The 18,058-nt window shown below is 45.6% G+C and overlaps 2 protein-coding genes across 5 annotated transcripts in view; one reads left to right on the top strand and one right to left on the bottom strand.

Moving 5' to 3' along the window:
* The window catches only part of Wnt6 (Wnt oncogene analog 6), a 67,457-nt gene extending 56,381 nt beyond the window's left edge, over nt 1-11,076 (bottom strand). Inside the window, exon 1 of the mRNA XM_043432443.1 lies at nt 10,773-11,076. The gene's annotated coding sequence lies outside the window, so the exon portion shown is untranslated. The remainder of the gene's footprint in view (nt 1-10,772) is intronic.
* ninaC (STKc_myosinIII_N_like and MYSc_Myo21 domain-containing protein ninaC) lies at nt 1,045-18,013 on the top strand. 4 transcript variants are annotated; one of them, XM_043432428.1, is made up of 24 exons: nt 1,058-1,348; nt 6,436-6,724; nt 6,820-7,001; nt 8,579-8,683; nt 9,959-10,347; nt 10,433-10,523; nt 10,597-10,692; nt 10,767-10,952; nt 11,079-11,267; nt 11,351-11,550; nt 11,715-12,055; nt 12,128-12,338; nt 12,430-12,571; nt 12,645-13,106; nt 13,182-13,471; nt 13,569-13,825; nt 13,973-14,047; nt 14,227-14,408; nt 14,493-14,716; nt 15,055-15,155; nt 15,804-16,024; nt 16,147-16,337; nt 16,421-16,508; nt 16,642-18,013. In XM_043432428.1, the coding sequence occupies exons 2-24, from the start codon at nt 6,442-6,444 to the stop codon at nt 16,999-17,001; spliced, it is 4,866 nt and encodes a 1,621-aa protein (XP_043288363.1). In that variant the 5' UTR covers nt 1,058-1,348; nt 6,436-6,441; the 3' UTR covers nt 17,002-18,013. The 4 variants fall into 4 exon arrangements, 3 of the variants coding, with proteins under 3 accessions (XP_043288365.1, XP_043288364.1, XP_043288363.1); XR_006262492.1 differs by lacking the exon at nt 16,642-18,013 and having other exon boundaries at nt 1,049-1,348; nt 15,895-16,024; XM_043432429.1 differs by lacking the exon at nt 15,055-15,155 and having other exon boundaries at nt 1,057-1,348; nt 15,895-16,024.
* Nucleotides 18,014-18,058: the final 45 nt, after the last annotated feature.

Here is an 18,058-nt window from a genome sequence, read left to right as displayed (position 1 = left end):
AAAAGCAGCAGATGATCCCCGCTTTCGTTTCTCCTCTACGCACTCGAAATATTTTCCTAAATTTGACCAATTTGTCGTCTCGAATCAACGTTCGGTATTTCAAAATCTTGATTTACAAAATTTACAAATGAAAGTGCGTCTGAAAGTTCGAGCCGCGAGGAGCCTCCATTTTGGTATCGTTCGAAAATAAGTTGCAGCTCTCCGCGAGATGCGCGTTTCTCGTCAAGCTGTTTGACAACAACTCACAGTCCGCTCGTTCGCTCCGGACCTCGAGAAAAGATTCTTTCTCAGGCGTTTTTTTCGCAGTTATCGGTAACGCGGTGCCATATTTCTTTGGCCTCTCTTGACACGCTGATCCTTCGTTTCTTACGCGTTTATCCTCTTTCTCCGTCGATCGTGGTACCTGCTCGCGTACGCACGCCGCGAGTTCAACGCAACACACCGCTGTTCGCCAACGGCGTCGTAACTCATTCGGAGCCCATACTCCGTGCCCCTTCGCAGCAGAGTTCATGTCAAAGGCCCAAAAAACTTGTGCATGCTCTCCAGCTTTTTATCCGACGATTGCACGAGCTCTGCGATCGCGAAGCGTTTACCGGGAGTTGAAAAACAACGAAACCAGCTTAAAGCGCATTTCGCAAAAGTAACGAAACAATTTTCAATAACGCGTGCGTCATCGAAACGAGGAGGAAAAACATTTTTGTCACTATCTCGAGGAAAAAAGTTTAACGCTTCGGCCGTAAAAATATCTGCGGCTGCAGAAAATAAGTGTGGAAATGAGAACGAGACTAAGGGCTGTTGGGGTGGAAGAAACGAGTGTGGAAAAAGCTGAACCACACTGTAGAGAAAGAGGGAAAAGAGCGAAAGGGAGAAAGAGAGGGAGAGAACAAACGAAATCAATGAGCTAACAGGCTTGGGAGTTAGCAGTTAGTTAATTAAGTCGGCCTTATTGGATCACGAAAGAAGCACCAAGAACAGGCCTGGTATATCGTTGGATCGAGGCGCTCACGAACTTACCACGCGAGTTCCTCTCTTTCCCTTCGCGCGTTGTTTTTTTGTTCGCTTTCCCTCTGTGACTCTCATCTCTGTCGCAGTACTTGCTCGACTGAGTCGACGACGTCGTCGTCGTCGTCGTCGTCGCCGTCGTCGTCGTCAGTGCCGCGTTCAAGGCGACCGGGCGCAACCAACCCCCGCGGGCAACCCAGTGACAGTTTTTTCTTTCTCTCGCTCCCTCTCGCTGCGCGTTTCCCGTGTACCGCGAGGGTGGACGCCGCGGGGCTCCGAGCCACCGAACAAAACCGGAAAACAAGAAACTCACCTTCATCAAATCCGCCAGACGACGTAATTAGAGGTGAGTTACTCTCTCGAGTCTCTCTCTCTCTCGCTCCCTGCTTCGACGGTACGAACTTACGAGCATTGTTGCAAACCGCACCATCCTCACTCGAGCACACACACACACACACATCTATTTATGATGTCTAACTTTGTTTTATCCGCACTCGTATTCCCTCTGCGCACAAGATATTCGCGCTTGGAATGATATTTACTGGCCTCGAGTCTCCCGAAGGAGCAATGCTATTCCTTCGCTACGATGCTTAAATTTTCCCCAATTTTTCCCAATTCCATTGAAAACATAAATTAAGACGAATTATAAAATGCTAATCGATCGCTGATTGCCCAGTTTCGTCGGGTCTCGAGGCCACGTTGATCGATAAAATCAAACAGTTTCGAGAGCCCGAGTGCGTGAAAATGATGAAAATGAATGAGAATTCCATAAAAGACGCGACGCGTATTTGAAGAGAAGAAAGTTGTGAGCGAGGCCGAGGGATCGCGTCACGATCCTTTTTCCTCAGGATCATGAAGACCTTATCTACGTTGTTCTCTGTTATTCTCTCGAACGGCCTCGAGGCCGAAGGCAAAGGAGTCGATCGCTCCGAGGTGGCAGAACACGTGTTCTTCGATGTTTTGCTACTCTTCGACGTCCTGTAAAGGTACAAATACACATAACTCTATCTCAAATGTGGCAAAACGATCGCCATGAGCATTTTTATTGCTGCTAAAGCGCACCAAAGGTGAACCGATACCTCGCCAATAGGAGCCCTTCGAGAAAAGGGAGAAACCGCGCAAACGTATCGTAAAAGCTGAGAACTCCGGCTATTCCGCTCTTTATTTCCACGATCTCGAGGGGCCCGTGAATGACGACAATAATTCTAAAGATTCCGGGGAATCGAAATCTCGCGTCGACAAACTTTTCTTCGACTAAAAAACTTTTGGTATAATAAATTCGATCGAGCCAGAAATTGATTTCGATTCGCGCGATATCGAGCCGATTTGCAATCGTCGCTTTTTCTCCCTTTTTTAAGTCAGCGGAACGGTGCGATTGCGATTGGGAATAATTATTCTATACAAAGAATTCGACACTTTGAGATCGGAATGTGAAAAAGAACAATTAAAGTCATTGCGCGAAATAATGCACTGAAAGTCGATAAGCCTGAACGAGCCGAACGGGGCGAGCACGACGTTCGATCGAGATGTCTAAAATCCTGAAGATACGAAAGAGGCAAAAAAGGACGATGAAAAAAGTTGTCAACATGTGGTCCGTCGACGGAGTCAGAAGAATCTTCATTATGAAAGGCAATTATGAAGTGAGAGAATGCTGTATTGTCGATGAGGCTGCCAGAGCGTTTTGCTCCTTTTATTTTTCGCCGAATTTCCTCCTTCGCTCTCCTCCGTCTGACTCATCGCCGCTGACGTCGAATGTTCGAGCATGTACGTTATTTTTTCTTTTTGTATATGTAGAGAGAGGGGAGTAGGGACGTGTCGTTGATCGAGATATCGATAGCGGTTACGGAATTCGTTGATCGATCTCCGTACGTCCGAAAATAAGTGCAGCGAAGAAGCAAAACGTCACAGAGATTGGTCTTTTTGTTCGTTGCGAAAGCAGGGTACGAGAGACGAGTGGCGAATTTACGAGGTGACACAGACACGAGGGGGGCCAGGGAGGGGGTTGAGAAGTCCGGAACGTCACTCGAAAAATACGAAGAAAGAGAGAGAGAGAGAGAGAGAGAGAGAGGAGGGACTGTTGACTAAAATGAAAAGTGACGAAAGACAATGGAAAGATGCTGGGGCCGAATCTCCTCGCGGAAGATTGAGAGCGACGGAGAATCGAGCCCGAACCGGTCGTCGTCGTCGTTGAGAAAGCACCGAAAAACGAGCGAGGAAATAATTTCGCTTGGAGAACACGTGGGAAGGGAGGCGAGAACAAAAAAAAAGGAGGCACAGTGATTGGCCCATGTTAACTGCGCAAGGAACAATCCTATAAATCCATTCATTTCGTTCCGATCAAATCTCGAACGTGTGTTGCTCACAAAAAATTGAATTTTTCGCTCCCACGAACCCTCCGCATGCCGCGAAAACGGAATTGGTCAGAGCAATCCTATCGGCAGATGGAAATTCTTCCTATTTTCGTTCTTCTAATAAAATCAACATTTTTCATTCGATCCTTGAATAATCTGCAAAAAAAACGAAATCCTCCAATTTTTTTGGGACTCGAAATGTTTGGTAGGAAAACATGGGTGCCAATGACTGTCGAGTTGGAGTACGCAAAGTGCAGCCCAACTCGAGTGGAGACTCGCGGGGAAAGAACGTCGTCGCGCGATATATATTCTTGTTCAAAAGCCCGTGGAGTCGAAAAACGATGGACGAGGGGGAGGGAGGCTGCGAATTCTCGGTAACGGGATGACGCCCGAGAGATGCCCCAAACTTTCCCACAGAAATTCGGGAAGCGAAGGTAACTAACGAGAAGCGGTATTAACAGTACATATAAGAGGTGAATAAGAGCGATCTGCTCTCCGTTCCTTCGCACACCTTTTATGGGAAAGACATACACCATGGGAGCACCGAGAGCTTCGCTTTGAATCAGTGCCACCAAAATCTCCCCTCGCATTATCGGCGAATCACTAAATATTTCTTTGCTTTTCATATATACGAGAACGATTCGTCATTTTTTGAAAAAATTTATTCGAATTTTCGTTACGTTTTCATATTTCCAAATGTATAACGATAAATTTCTCAATTTATCGACGACGAGAAATCTCGTGCGAGAAAAAAAAAGGGAAAAGTCGATTTTCTCGGTTTTTGCGAGGGTCGTTTGAATATTTGAGATAAAAAAAAAATGACGAAGCGCATGTACAAATGCGTATATCAGTCTTCCGCGTAACAAACTACACGGAAGAGTAATCCGGCAGGCTTTTTTCACTCGCTCCTTTGCCCGCCGTGGTCGAGCATCAATAATTTAGCGCCCCGATGCTCGTCCAATAAACCAGAAGGACAAAGCACCGGATCGCGCTCGATGGAGGGAAAGATCGAGAGGTTTGTATTGGAAAAGATGGAGAGGCTTTTTGAGATGTACAGGCGTTGAGCGAAAGAGATCTTCCATCGACGTACTATGTATACGTTTCTTACGCGATGTTCACATATAGTCGGTGACGCGTCGAGAACGAGATTCTCCCCTCCCTCCTCGCTCTCTCGTCTCTGTTCTCGATTACAAGCAGTAAGAAGGTGCATTACACGGTACATGGAGTGCCGACAAATCGACAGATTATGCTGCACGGGGACAACCCATCGGGAATAAATGAATTGGCTAACGATCCACCGCATGCTCGCTCTCTCTTGCTCTCGCTTCCCTGCTTCCTTTTTCGTCTCTCTTCGCGTCTTCCTTCGCCTCGTTTCCTATCGTCCTATTTCTCTCAACTTCTCTCTTTGCCTCTTTCCCTTACTCTCGTTTTCTCAGTCTTCCTCTTTTTCCAATCTCATTTTTCTCCTCCAATTTTCCCCTCTCCTTCTTCTACTTTCATCTCGTTCCCTTCGATCCTCGTCGCACCAAGTTTCCTCCGTGCGCGCGGCAGCCCCGTTCGCTCGCTCGTGCCCTTTTTGTCACCTCCTGCTTCGTGTACTTGAATTTAATCGACTCGTAAAGCACACTTTTTTCGCTCTATTGATGCTTTTTCCGTGGAACAAACTTGCGCGCGCTCGGAACGAGCCGCGATCCTTTCCTCGCGTGGAAGCTCCAAATTTTAAGGCTTTCCGAGGAATCTCCGGAGAAATGCGGCGTTCGGGAATTTTCGGAAAAAATAATCGCAATCCATGCACGACTCGAGCCCCTGACAACGATAATTGTCTAAACAGTTTGAGGATTTTTCAACGCGAGTCTCACGGGGCACCGCTCGTCGTCGTACACGGGAACGGTACCTTGGAAGTCGAGACGATGATCCGATTATAAAGAGAGAAAAAGAAAGAAAGGCCTCGAGCAAGGAAGCTTATCAAATGCTCTCGCGGCCTCGAAACGAGTGAGCTGCGAATAATAAAGCTTGTAAAAAGGGAAAAAGAGAGCCACATCGAGCCGAGCTTTTCCCTTCATCTCGATTCTATAAATGAAAAGAGAGAAGGACAAATTAAGAGTTTACGTAACACTCGAGGAATCTCCCTTATCAATATGATTTTCCTTCTTCGTTGTAAAACAATTGAATTTTATTAAATCAATGATTATTTATTGAAATAATTTTAGTTCAAATAATTAGTTATCGCGTCGTTGCGGAAGATAATCCAGTTTGGAGATGCGATTAATGAGTGCGAGGGAGGAGCACCTCTTTCGAATGAGTTGGAGCATATGAATATACGCGGGTTATAGATTTTTGTAGCCCTAGAAAAATCTGGTTCGATTCCCCACATTTTGCACGTCTCGAAATCCAGCGAGCTGCCACATAACGAAATTGCGAATATAAATATATGTCCGCGGATACGTCGTTCCTACCTTCGGTTATTAAATTATATAAGAAAAATCCATCGCGGAAATATTGAATAAAAATATATGGTTCTCCGTCAGCAAAGTTGCGTAAGAGAGACGCATCGAACAAAGGTGAAAAACGAAATAATAATGTTTGAAATAACGAAAGAAGGAGAAGAAGCCACCTTGCCTTCTCACACAGAAGCCAAGATTTTCTTGCGCGAGTACTAATTAGCGATTAAAAACAGCTCTCCGACGTGGAAACTCCGGTAAGAATATAATTAGCACTTGGCTTTGTGAGAGACCACTGGAAACGCTCTCGCGCTCTTCGAGAGCTTATTATATATATTGAAGTGGAGAACCAGCCGTGTTGGATCGTCGGGCGACTCATCTCTCGAGAGCACCTCGAGCAGAGCTCGCAAGAATTATTTCATCTCTCATGACTGGCCAATCACGCTGCATTATCTTTTTTCCCAACGAACCAACTCGCGTTTCTTCTCCTTCCATTTTCCCAGGCTAAAATCCTGGTTTGCCATTACAAAAGCATAATTTTTCAAAATGTGAAAAAAAAAAAATGATAATCGACGCGCAGCATTTTTCTATCGGTAATTAATGAAAATTTGTAATTTATTTATTGCGTCGTTCGCGTGTAGAGAAAAATGAGCGATTACGGTCGACGAGGAGGCGGAAGACGGGGCGACTTCGAGGACGATTACGATTACGAGCTGCCAAGGGAGAACGCGGGCGGAGGAGCTCGTCGTAGAACACGCGACGAGGGTTACGATATGAGGGGCGGGGGTGGGGGCGGAGGCGATCACGGTGGTCCTGGCACCCTTCAACGGCTCGACAGCATCCAGGATCCTGGCAAGCGTTACATGCTCAATGACGTTATCGGCTCCGGAGTTTGTGCCGACGTTTACGAGGCCGTGGACACTCAAGCCGGTGAGAAAAAATCCACGTTTTCAATAGCCCATAAACCGAGTTTTTTCAACTGAAATTTGGAAACGGAGCGTTCATGCCTGCCTCAAACTCGCCAGGTAACAAGCGGGTAGCCGTCAAGGTCCAAAAACTCACGCCGGAGAGCCAAGCTCTGATCGTCGAGGAGTACAGAGTCTTCAGAGACTTCGCCGGTCACCCAAATCTGCCAGATTTCTACGGGATTTATCGCAAGCGTTCGGGAAGGAAGGGGGAGTTTGATCAAATATGGTTCGCCATGGAGGTAAGAAAGTTTTATCCTAAATTCAAACCAAGTCGGAAGCGAGCTTGCGGCGCGATCTTTCTCCCTATATCCTCGAGCGCCAATTCGTGAGAGTTTTTTGAAAAAAACGTCTCGAAAATCGGCACGAAAGGATCGTTGACGAGGAAGCTCGTATTTATCGGCATTATCAGGCATACGCGCGCACGGGCATGTATACGCTCGAAAGTGTAAATCTATGCCGAGTATGTCTCTCTCAAGCCCCCCGTCCGCCCAGTTCGCTCCCCTTGCCCCCTTTCCCTCTCGTCGTCGTCGTCGTCCTCCTCCTCCTCCTCCTCCTCCGAGTCCCGGAGGCAATTTCAAGCATTTGAGACGGTCGAATACACGGATAATTTACGACACGCTGGACCATTAAACAATCATTAAACTCGCTCGTATATATACGCAATACGCGAAGCGGATTGCGGGAGGGAAGGATTGTTGGTGTGCGGAGGGAGGCTGGTGGGGGCTCGTGGGGGAGCCCGAGCGAGCGAGAGAGGAGAGCACGTCGCGAACCCTAATTTACGGTCGGACCTCCACGGTGCGCCAAAATATTATTACTTATCTCAAACTCGTAACGAACGATTATTTCACAGCAGCAAGCCTCTCCGACCGCACAAAAAAACGCGCCGAGCGCCGAGCACTTCTCATTTTTTAACTTCCCCTTTTTATTTCTTCTTACTTTTCCCACTCGCACAATGCCAGTTTGTACTACGCGAGCTGGTCCTCCTGCATGATTCATTGCGTAAACGCACTTTCCCGTCGATCCGCGAGGGCCTCCGATGAGCCCCGAGAATCTCTCTCTTCGCGCTCTTGAGAAATTTTCATTCGATCAAAGTTTCTCCGCGATTCGTCTGATGCACTTCTTCACGTCTGACGACACTTTTTCACGACGTTTTCGTAATTTATTGACACTCGACACCAAGTCGAACGATAACACGAGCGATCAATCACTTTTATTACATTTCCCATTGTTCCAACCTCGAATGATACTTTTTAATTAATTACTATTCGAACAGTAAATAACGCTTTTAATACCTCCGCGTTACTCGCGAACCGGCGTGTGCGGGAATCGAAGATCGTTCTCTCTCTCTCTCGTCCGTGAGCGTAAACGCTCGATATGAAATATCGCCTGCTATAAATCTCAGCCACATTGTCCTCACACACGTACGCGGCCACGAGAAAGCTCCACTTTCCTGCCGCCGCTCTTTTTTCTTCTCCGGTTCTATATCCACTCGAAACATCAATTTTCCATGATTTAAAGAGAATTATTAATTCGGCTCTGAGAAAGGGGTGAAATTGCGATGAAATTTTCAGAACGACGAGCCACGGGGAGACAAACTTTGCATTTTATCGAGCGAACAATCAGAATGTTAAAAATCGGTGCAATTAATGCCGCAATCAAATCGCAGTCCGCGACGTTTACCACTTCAATTCTCATCCTCGAGAGCGAATTACTTCCGCAATTACAATGCCATTTTCCATCGTGCTAATAACACGATCGAGTCCTGACGACGCGAAACTCGAGCCGCCACCGTTCCAATTACTTTTTATTTTTCAAGTACTGCGAGGGTGGCCCGGTGATGGATCTCGTCCGGGGGCTTGTGGCGAGCGACAAGAAGATGCGCGAGGAACACATCGCGTACATCCTCAAGGAAGTCATCAAGGTGAGAGGATCCAAGAAAGCATCGAGATTTCGATATTTTCTCACAATTTTCACACATCTCTTCGTCCCTTCTTCCCTCCTTCGTCTTCCATTTCGCGTTTTCGAACGTTTGCAAATAATCATTTGAAGACGAAATAAATGGGAACAGAAGCGCAAGGCAAGGAGCTTAATTGCAGGTGGAATTTTGCACGAACGAGAAAGAGACTCGTCACCGGGTTCATAGCTCTCGAGGCAAAAGTTATTACGACATAATTGCGCCTCGATCTTGCGTCGTCTTGCTGAGAAATTAAGAGGAAACCGCTCGAATCCCATCCGTCAACGTTCTTTCCAAGTTGCCCGGATTTTTAGAGCTGAAAATAAAATTCGATGCATCGACCAAACATCCCGTTGGAAGAGAACGACGAGATGAAAAAGTTGGAGAGAGCGATGAAAGCGCAATAATTGAAATTTCATGCCGTCTCGAAAGCAAAGCCACTCCCATATTTGAGTGAAAAAAAGTCATAAAGTTGCGAAATAAAAATCACATCGATCAATGAAAATAAAAAGTTGGGAATTTATCGAGCAGAGAAATCGCAGCGTGCCTGCGTCTCTCTCTCTCTCTCTCTCGTTCGTGGTCCACCTGGTGAGTGGCTTGGTCCTGCTCGCGTGCGTAATATACAAGTTGGTAAAAGAAATGAAAAAAGGATGGAGAGAAAGAAGAAAAATGCACGTGTATAATACACATACGGCGTATATTATATTGCCAAGTCCGGTGCCCTGATGACAGGACGGGTATGTTTATAATGGAGCTGCATTCTTACCCCGAGAATACTGCTAGAACGTATACAAGTCCCTACCGATGTACATCTATATATGTCTACATAAAAGCGTACAAGCCCCTTCGTATTTACGACTCTACCACTTTGTCACTAAATCATTAGTGACTTATCATTGCTGCTCTCTACAGTAGTATCTGTAAGAAGGAGCGTACGCCTTCGAGACTGAATCCACGAGCTGCTATTTACAATACTCTGGCCTGCGCTCGAGTCATTTCTCGATCAATTTCTCATGCCTTATGGGAGCATTCGGAAAAAGCAAATTTCTCATTTTTCTGTGTAAAATTGTGATTTTAAACACTTTCGAGAATTCAGAAACTTCGTTGTTTTAGAATTTGTTTCGTTTTTTTTTTTTTGGAATTATTGAAATGTCATATCGTTGAGGCCTTGAAAAGGATTTTTTTTAGCTCCAGTTGTGGAGAGTTTAAGGAAAACTGAGAGCGTCGATTCGATTTTTGCAGGCATTGGTACATCTGCACGAAAACAACGTAATCCATCGTGACGTTCAAGGGAGCAATATTTTATTGACGAAAGAGGGTGAAGTGAGGCTCGTAGACTTTGGACTGACGCGTATGATAAAGGGGGAAATGGGAAAACGCAACACGAGCATCGGCTCGCCGTGCTGGATGGCACCGGAAGTCGTGATGAGCAACGCCGAGCCCCCGGTCGGTTACGGAAGTCGAGCGGACGTTTGGGCCATCGGAATAACCGCGATCGAGCTCGCCGATGGGAAGCCACCCTTCCAGGACATGCATCCGACTCGAGCGCTTTTCCAAATCGTCAGAAATCCACCCCCCGGACTCTACCGGCCCGCCAATTGGTCACAGAATTTCAATGACTTTATCGCCGAGTAAGAAATCGATGCTTCTCAAATATAGTCTTTCGAGCTCACAATTTTTCCTTCATTCGAATCTTCAACGTCGTTATTTTGACAGATGTCTGGAGAAGAATCCCGACAACAGACCATTCATGGCAGAAATCATGGAACATCCTTTCCTTTCGGAACTACCAGAAAATGATTATCCCGTAAGGACTTTTCCTAATAAATAATTCAACGATTCTTGAAAATTGAGATTAAAATGTGCTGATTTCCACACAGTTGACCCAAGAGATAAAAGCTCTGGCGCTGAACTACGGCGACAAGGGGAAAGTAGGTCGCAAACCAGACGTCATCGTGCGCAAGGGATTCTTAAAGGTAAAAACGTCCTGGATGAGAATCAAATGAGTTAATTCAACGACACTTTTTGATGCGTGGATTGCGTATGACAGACTCACCAAACCGATGCGCCCGAACAAATGTTGACGGAGGATCTAGCGGCTCTGGAAATCCTGACGGAAGATGCTGTCCTGGACGAACTGCACGCTAGATTGCGACGAGGATATTTTCACACGTTCATCGGGGACGTGCTGCTCATCATTAATCCCAACGAGATTCAAGACATTTACGGCCCCCACGTGAGTTTCCTTTGCAGAATCATTTCCACGTGGCAATAGAAACGTCAAATTGGATTTTCTGCCACAGACAATTCCGGGGTTTTCTGAAACCAAACGAATCGTTTGTTTTTTCTTCCTTTTTATCAGATGCACGCAAAATATCAGTGCAAATCGAGATCCGACAATGCGCCCCACATTTATTCAGTCGCTGACAGCGCCTTTCAAGATGCTTTTCACAACGAGGAGCCTCAACATATTTTGTTGGCCGGCGAATCTCATTCTGGAAAAACGACCAACGTTCTCCACGTGGTTAAGCATCTCATGTACCTCGGCAAGGTATCAAGTTATTCTGCACTTGGATCGTGCTCGCGCGTCCTTGAAACGTTGTAAATCTCGATCTTATACGACGCTAATTCCAGGGCTTAACGGACACCGGAAACAGGGTGATGAAAGCGATGCAACTGATCCACGCGTTCTGCCATGCCGCAACGCCTTTGAATCCGAACTCAACGAGATGCGTCCTTCAAACCCAAACGACTTTTGGCTCGACTGGAAAAGCCTCGGGCGCGATATTCTGGCTTTATCAGCTCGAAAAGTGGCGAGTTTCCACGCGCGATCGGTGAGTCCGCAAAATCCATTATTTTCTCCGTGCATCCGGACGAACCAGGATTCCTCATGGCCGCAAACGATGTTAGCTGAACCTGAGAGAATAGAAAATTCGCGTGGTTTATTCAATGAAATTGAGAAAATGACTGGAGGATTAGACGTTTTGAATTTTTCCAGAAATCAATCGAATTTTCATATTTTCTACTACTTCTACGACGGCCTCGAAGCTACGAACAAATTGCGCCAATACTCGCTGACGCCCGGTCGTAAGTTTCGTTACATGAGGATCGGCGACAAGAGTACAGGGAACAAGAGATCGTTCAAAGTGCGAAACGACCCGGCCGGCAATAGCTTGAAATACAGTGAAATGAGGGAGATTTTGAAGCTCATGGAGATGGAGGAACACGAGCAAGTTATTTGGAAAACCCTCGCGGCTATTTTGATCCTCGGTGAAGTTAAATTCACCGAGGGTAACAACGGCGAGGCCGAAGTCGAGAGCGTCGACACCGCCGAAATAGGTAAGCCAGCACAAATTCCGAATCAAGCAATTCGATTGAAAAATGAATTTGACCAACGTCCCCGTTTACCAGTTGCTGATCACCTGGGCTTGGATTCGAAAAAATTCATTTGGTCGCTGACGAATTATTGCCTGATAAGAAAAGGTGCCGCGGTTCGTCGTCGACACACGTGTGAAGAAGCTCGGGAGGCAAGAGACGTGCTGGCGAACACTCTTTACCAGCGTCTCGTAGACTGGCTGGTCAATAATATCAACGAAAAGTTGACAGTGACTCGAGCACTTTTGTGAGTACATTTATCAAATTCCCAACTCCAAAAACCATAAAATCTCATTGGATTTTTCTTTATCTTGAGCTGTTCAATGTTTCTCGTCCAGTGGCGACAAATTCAGCATCAGCATTCTCGATCTCTTCGGCTTCGAGTGTTTCGCCGTCAACAGGATCGAGCAGCTGGTCGTGAACACGATGAACGAGCAATTGCAGTGCCACTACAATCAGAGGATATTCGCCTGGGAAATGGTGAGTAAAACGAGTCCCTCATTTATTCAGAATCCGAACGAAATCCGTGACGATCTTTGCTCGCTCGCTACAGCAAGAGCAACAAGAGGAAGAAATCCCGGTGCAGCAGCTACACTTCTACGACAACAAGGCAGCGATAGATCAGTTGATGGGCAAGAGCGATGGTCTTTTCCACATAATTGACGAGGCCTCGAGACAGTTGCAGGACGCTCAATACATTCTGGAAAAAATAAATCGTCGTTCAAAAAACATGAACGTCAAATCGGTCGGGACTCACGAGTTCACCGTCGCTCATTACACTGGAAAACTTATATACGACGCGAGCGAAATATCTGAGAAGAATCGTGACTTCGTGCCCCCTGAAATGATCGAGACGTTCAGACTCTCGACTTCGAACCACGTCAAATCGATGTTCGTCAACGCATTGACCAAGTCAGGCAACCTGACCATTGTCGTCGACCACCCCAAGCCGGTCGAGAAGAAAACTCCGAAGAGCAAATGGGGTTGCCTCATGCAAGAAACTCACAAAATAAGGGTTCGTGTCGAAACTCTTTCCAACGTTTTCAATAGTCTGACAGAATTTATATAATATAATGGAAGAAACTTACAGAAATACAACACCGCATCGAGGGGTCAATTTTCTCAGACCCGGAAAATGCGAACTTGCGCAGCAACCTTTCGCTCGACGAGTCTGGAAATACTGAAGAATCTCTCGGTCGGTGGTGGCAGCGGTGGAACTCATTTCGTTCGCTGCATCAGAGCCGATCTCGAGGGCAAGCCCAAAGGATTTTATCGGGAAGTCGTGAAACAGCAAATCCGAGCTCTCGCGATACTCGACACGGCGAAAGCTCGGCAACGTGGTTACCCGCACAGGATACCCTTCCAGGAGTTTCTTCGGAGGTCAGCATCCCCAACTGTGACGAGTTTTTCATCACGTTCCCATAAATTTTCACGCTTCCGTAAATTTTCATGTTTTTTTCTTTTTTTTTTCTCAAAGATACAAATTCCTGGCGTTCGATTTCGACGAGAACGTGGACATGACGAAGGACAACTGTCGCCTGCTGCTCATCAGGCTCAAAATGGAAGGTTGGGTAATCGGAAAAACCAAAGTTTTTCTCAAATACTACAACGAAGAATATTTGTCGCGTTTGTACGAGACGCAGGTGAAAAAAATCGTCAAAGTCCAGTGCATGCTGCGAGCTTTCCTAGCGCGCAAAGCAACCAAAAGCACGAAAGCAGTCAAGAAAGAACTTGGTGAGTTATTTGTTTCAACGAATCTCCTTTTCGTTTGTTCTTCTTGTCGTCCCCGAATTAACGACTGTTCTCCTGACTCTCATCACCACCGAAGAGAATCTCGGTGAAAGAACGTTTTTCTCCAGTTATTAACGAGAATCGTTTCAGCGAAGAAAGCGTCGATCCAGAGGACGGCGACGCAGGACATATCCGACGAACAAGCTGCGGTGATGATACAGAAAGGTACACTTTCGTGTTTCGCGTCATTTTCCTTTTCATCATCATCGGTTTCGTTCCTCGAAGGTCTCGTGAATCCTGAAAGCAAAAAAAAAAAAAAATAAAGATTTGGGTCTCGAAGAGCCAACATTGATTCGGTACTTCACAGCGCTTCATTGAAAGTTTATAATTGAAATTTGATTCAGCATACCGGGGTCATGCGGTGAGGAAAGAGCTGGGCCCGGTCCTGAAGGGGGGGGAGCTGGATCAGGGGACGAAGGACTTCATGAGGTATTACAGCAGCAAATGGAGGTCGAAGAGCATGTTTCAAGTCCTCCTACAGTACCGTGCAGCCCGTTATCAAGACCTCGTGCAATTTTCGCAGCAAGTGAGCCTCGTATTGGTTGGCATATGGAGATTCGACGACGAGGAGGCGGCCTCCTGGAAATGATGATGTTTTTTTTTTGTCAAGGTCCATCTTTACAGTCAAGCATTGCAAGCGAATCTGCAGACGACGATTGAGCGCGTGCCTCTAGAAAGAATAGACCCAGGCATGAAAGTGTCAGCTTATCTAGGCCAGTCGAAACCCCCCCAAGTTAACAAATTGCCGTTCAACATTCATCAAGAGTTTCCATACTTCGATTCTTCATACATGAACGATCCGAGAAAGGCACATTCGAAGAGAGGAGGAGCTGGGTTAGTTCGATGCCAGTTTCCACTTTATTTGGGACTTTCTTTCAAGTATTTCATTCATGAGAAATTATTATTTTCATCCCCATCATCCATTCATCCAACGCGGTCACGAACTTTCGAACTCGCAAAATCCCATCGATCGGTTTCATTCCCACGACTTCCCCGACGGTTTTCTTTCCTTTTTATCTCACTTTTTCGTCATCCTCGTGTTTTTTCTCGCTCCGCTTTTTTTGTGGCGTCCATCGAAATTGTAATTACGATTAATTGTTGCCCCCTGGACCAATGACTTTTTTCAATTTTTTTATTTTTTTGCTCTTTACATCTGAGAATACGTTCTGCAGATCTGTGACATCCTCAGCGTCTGACGACGAACACGAGGCCTGGGACGCACCGTTGCGGAGACAAACCGTGCCTTGGGCCAACGACAACGTTCATACGAGAGGTGCGACAGGGACGAATGTAATTTGGGAAAAAATATTGAGAAAAAAGAGGCATATTACTCGAAGCCTCGTAACTGCAGAAGTTTCAAAAGAATTTCATTTTGTTTTTAAATCGAGAGAATTCATTTTTACGGGATTGAGGAAAACGGAACTTCTGAATTCTGTCGAGTCACGATTTTTCAATCGGGCTTCCCTCCGCCCTGGAACCCCATAAAAATACGATTATCGAATCACCAAAAATCGTCATTCTCGAAATTTTATCGTTCTCTTATTATTTCTCATTTCACTACAGATTTTACGATCGCACGTCATTATTAGTACCTCAAAACTTTATTTATCAGTGGCTGCTACTGCATTTTAACTGAATGCTAATTAATTGATTATCGAGCAGGAAACATGATGAGAGAGACCAAGGAGAAATGGCTAATTTTGTTTTTAAAATGGAATTTTTGATAAGAAGAAAAAATAAAAAATCTCGTATTTTTAACATTTTTTGCGAAGTAAGCGAGAAATAAATTGCCCGTTAACCAAAATGGAGGCTCGCGTAGAAGAAAAATCCTTCGAAGAATTCTCAACGGCGAGAATAAGGAAAAAATGAAAAGATCCATAAAATGCTGTCTCTGCGGCTATCTCTAAAATTTAAATTACAGACGTCGAGGTACAAACGACGAACTCGCCGCATCGTGTAGCCCAGCCGACTATCAGCGGAGGCCAAAGTCTTATCAACACACCGTTTTCCAGGGACCCGAATGTCCCAGTGCGATGCCCCCCGGAAGAAGTGCCAAAGTCGAGGCAAGATTCCGTTTATCAACCTACAACCAGCAGCCGTACTAAGCTACCATTGGCTCCTAACGCTCATCATTCTCGCTCAGTGAGTGTAACCCTAACTTAAAAAAAAAAAAAGCATTTTTCCCTCATTTTCATTCCTTCGCGTAATTTTCGAAACTACTTTCTTAATTTTCAATCTAAGCGAGGTAAAAACTTGTGATTCAGAATAACTACGATGGCACCGGATCGTTACGTTCGAGGAAGAAAGTACCACCGCCACCGATACCGATAAACGCAATGGCTGCATCGAGCCGCGGTTACGGTGGTCAAAATTTCGATGCTCCGAGCAGAAATAATGAGCAGCAATGGGACTATGGCGATAGAATGCAAAGTAGAGAATTCCCGGGCGAAAATCGGTGAGGATAACGGACACGAGAAATTGATGAACGAGTCGATTCGTTCTTTGGAAACTCAATCGTCCTTTCACGCATCTTTTCAGGGTGAATCCTATTCAAGAGATGCAACGGATCGGTCGTAGAAACAACAACAACGACGACGAAGAGGACGAACCACCTTTCAACTTTCAGGTTTGTTCAGTCCTCGAACGATTAAAATCCATCGAAATTGAAAAATCGTCGAGGCCAGTAAAAAATTCGCTGCTCCAACCGGAATGGAGGACGATGAAAAGGCGGTTGCGACTCATCGGTACTTTGGTTGCAGGCAATGTTGAGAAAAACGAATCATCCTCGTGGTTCGATGAAGCGAAATCCAGTGTACGAGAGTTACGCAGGAGCGGGGCCTTCGTCATCGTCACCGCCGCATAATCGTCATCAGCATCATCACGCGTCATCGGATTACAATCGATCGAATCGAGAGGATCCTTACGAGTCAGCAGCGGCGAACAAAAGTGGGAGCAGCAGGGTCGATTCGCCGGAGTGGAGTCCAAACGAGATGGTCAGGATGTCAGAAAAGTACGGTCGCGAGGGTGCATGGGGCGGGGAGCCATTGGATTCTCCGAGGATGGCGCACGTTGAGATCGCACCGGGAATCACGGTTCACGGTTACGTTCACGATTTGTGAATCGCGTGGACGGACGACATCCGCTGCTTGATCGACCTGGAAATCGTAAGAAACGTAAAACACTTTTTTTTTCTTTCATTGCTCAACTGACAAGAAGCTCTCGCGAGTTCACACGTGACAATCAAAGCAAAAGCTGACGAAACGAGCTTTCACAGCCTTTGCAATAAAGTGACCTTTCGTTCGAGCCGGATTTTATTCTCTTATATACAATAATAAATAATCGATCTCGATTGATCTCGCAATTATTGTAACGCGATTGAATATCCTGTCGGAGGGATTCCAATTTGACATACCGTTGACACGGACTCTGAACGCGACACCAAGTGGCGCATATCCTCGTCGGAGAATCGAAATGTCGACGGTGTGCTATTATTACGACTGCCTGATGAATAACTTTTGAAAATCGACGGTGCTGCATCATCGCGCTGCTCTTCCTCGCGAACCTCACTGAAAACAAAAAATCATTGGAACGTAAGAAAATCTCTTCATCATTCATCGAATCGACAAGATTTTTATTGGCTTTCGAGTTCATTTTCATTCGTCGAATCGAAATTGAGTTGCCTCAGATTCTGGCAAAAGAGAATCTTTCTTTGGTATTCGATGATGTTGCCTTCCAACATCGAATGTCAAAGTGAACAAATTCATCAACCAATCATAAAACAAACAAAAACACAATCGTTCACGAAGCTTGCCAACTCCTGCGTAAAGAGAAACCAAATGAAAACGAATAATTCTTCTCTCAACGATGTTTTTCCGACGAATTTAACGAAAAAAATCAGAGAAACCCGAAGCGCACCCCATAGCTAAAAAAATCCTTCTCGATACCTCTTCGCGTTGATTCCGATTACGAAAATAATAATAATCAATCCTATCAAAAACCAACCTCCATTAATTATAACATAAACTATGTTTGTTCATCAAATAGTTGATGAATGAAGCGAAATCGAGCTAATTATCAACGATATATTGTTGTATGCACTTAAGAATAAATAAATGAGAATGTACATCGAAAGAAAGTTTTCATTGTTCCCAATCGAAACCTCGAGACTAAATTTTT

This window comes from Venturia canescens, chromosome 11 (assembly GCF_019457755.1).
Source record: "Venturia canescens isolate UGA chromosome 11, ASM1945775v1, whole genome shotgun sequence".
NCBI classification, from domain to species: domain Eukaryota; kingdom Metazoa; phylum Arthropoda; class Insecta; order Hymenoptera; family Ichneumonidae; genus Venturia; species Venturia canescens.
This window is presented reverse-complemented; position numbering and strand designations above follow the sequence as displayed.

Excerpts from the sequence above, each read along its gene's own strand:
- ninaC (XM_043432428.1), top strand. The coding sequence starts at position 6,442 with ATGAGCGATTACGGTCGACGAGGAGGCGGAAGACGGGGCGACTTCGAG. Across the intron at positions 10,953-11,078 it reads AAGACATTTACGGCCCCCAC|ATGCACGCAAAATATCAGTG; the intron begins GTGAGTTTCCTT and ends CCTTTTTATCAG. Across the intron at positions 14,409-14,492 it reads TCGTGCAATTTTCGCAGCAA|GTCCATCTTTACAGTCAAGC; the intron begins GTGAGCCTCGTA and ends TTTTTTGTCAAG.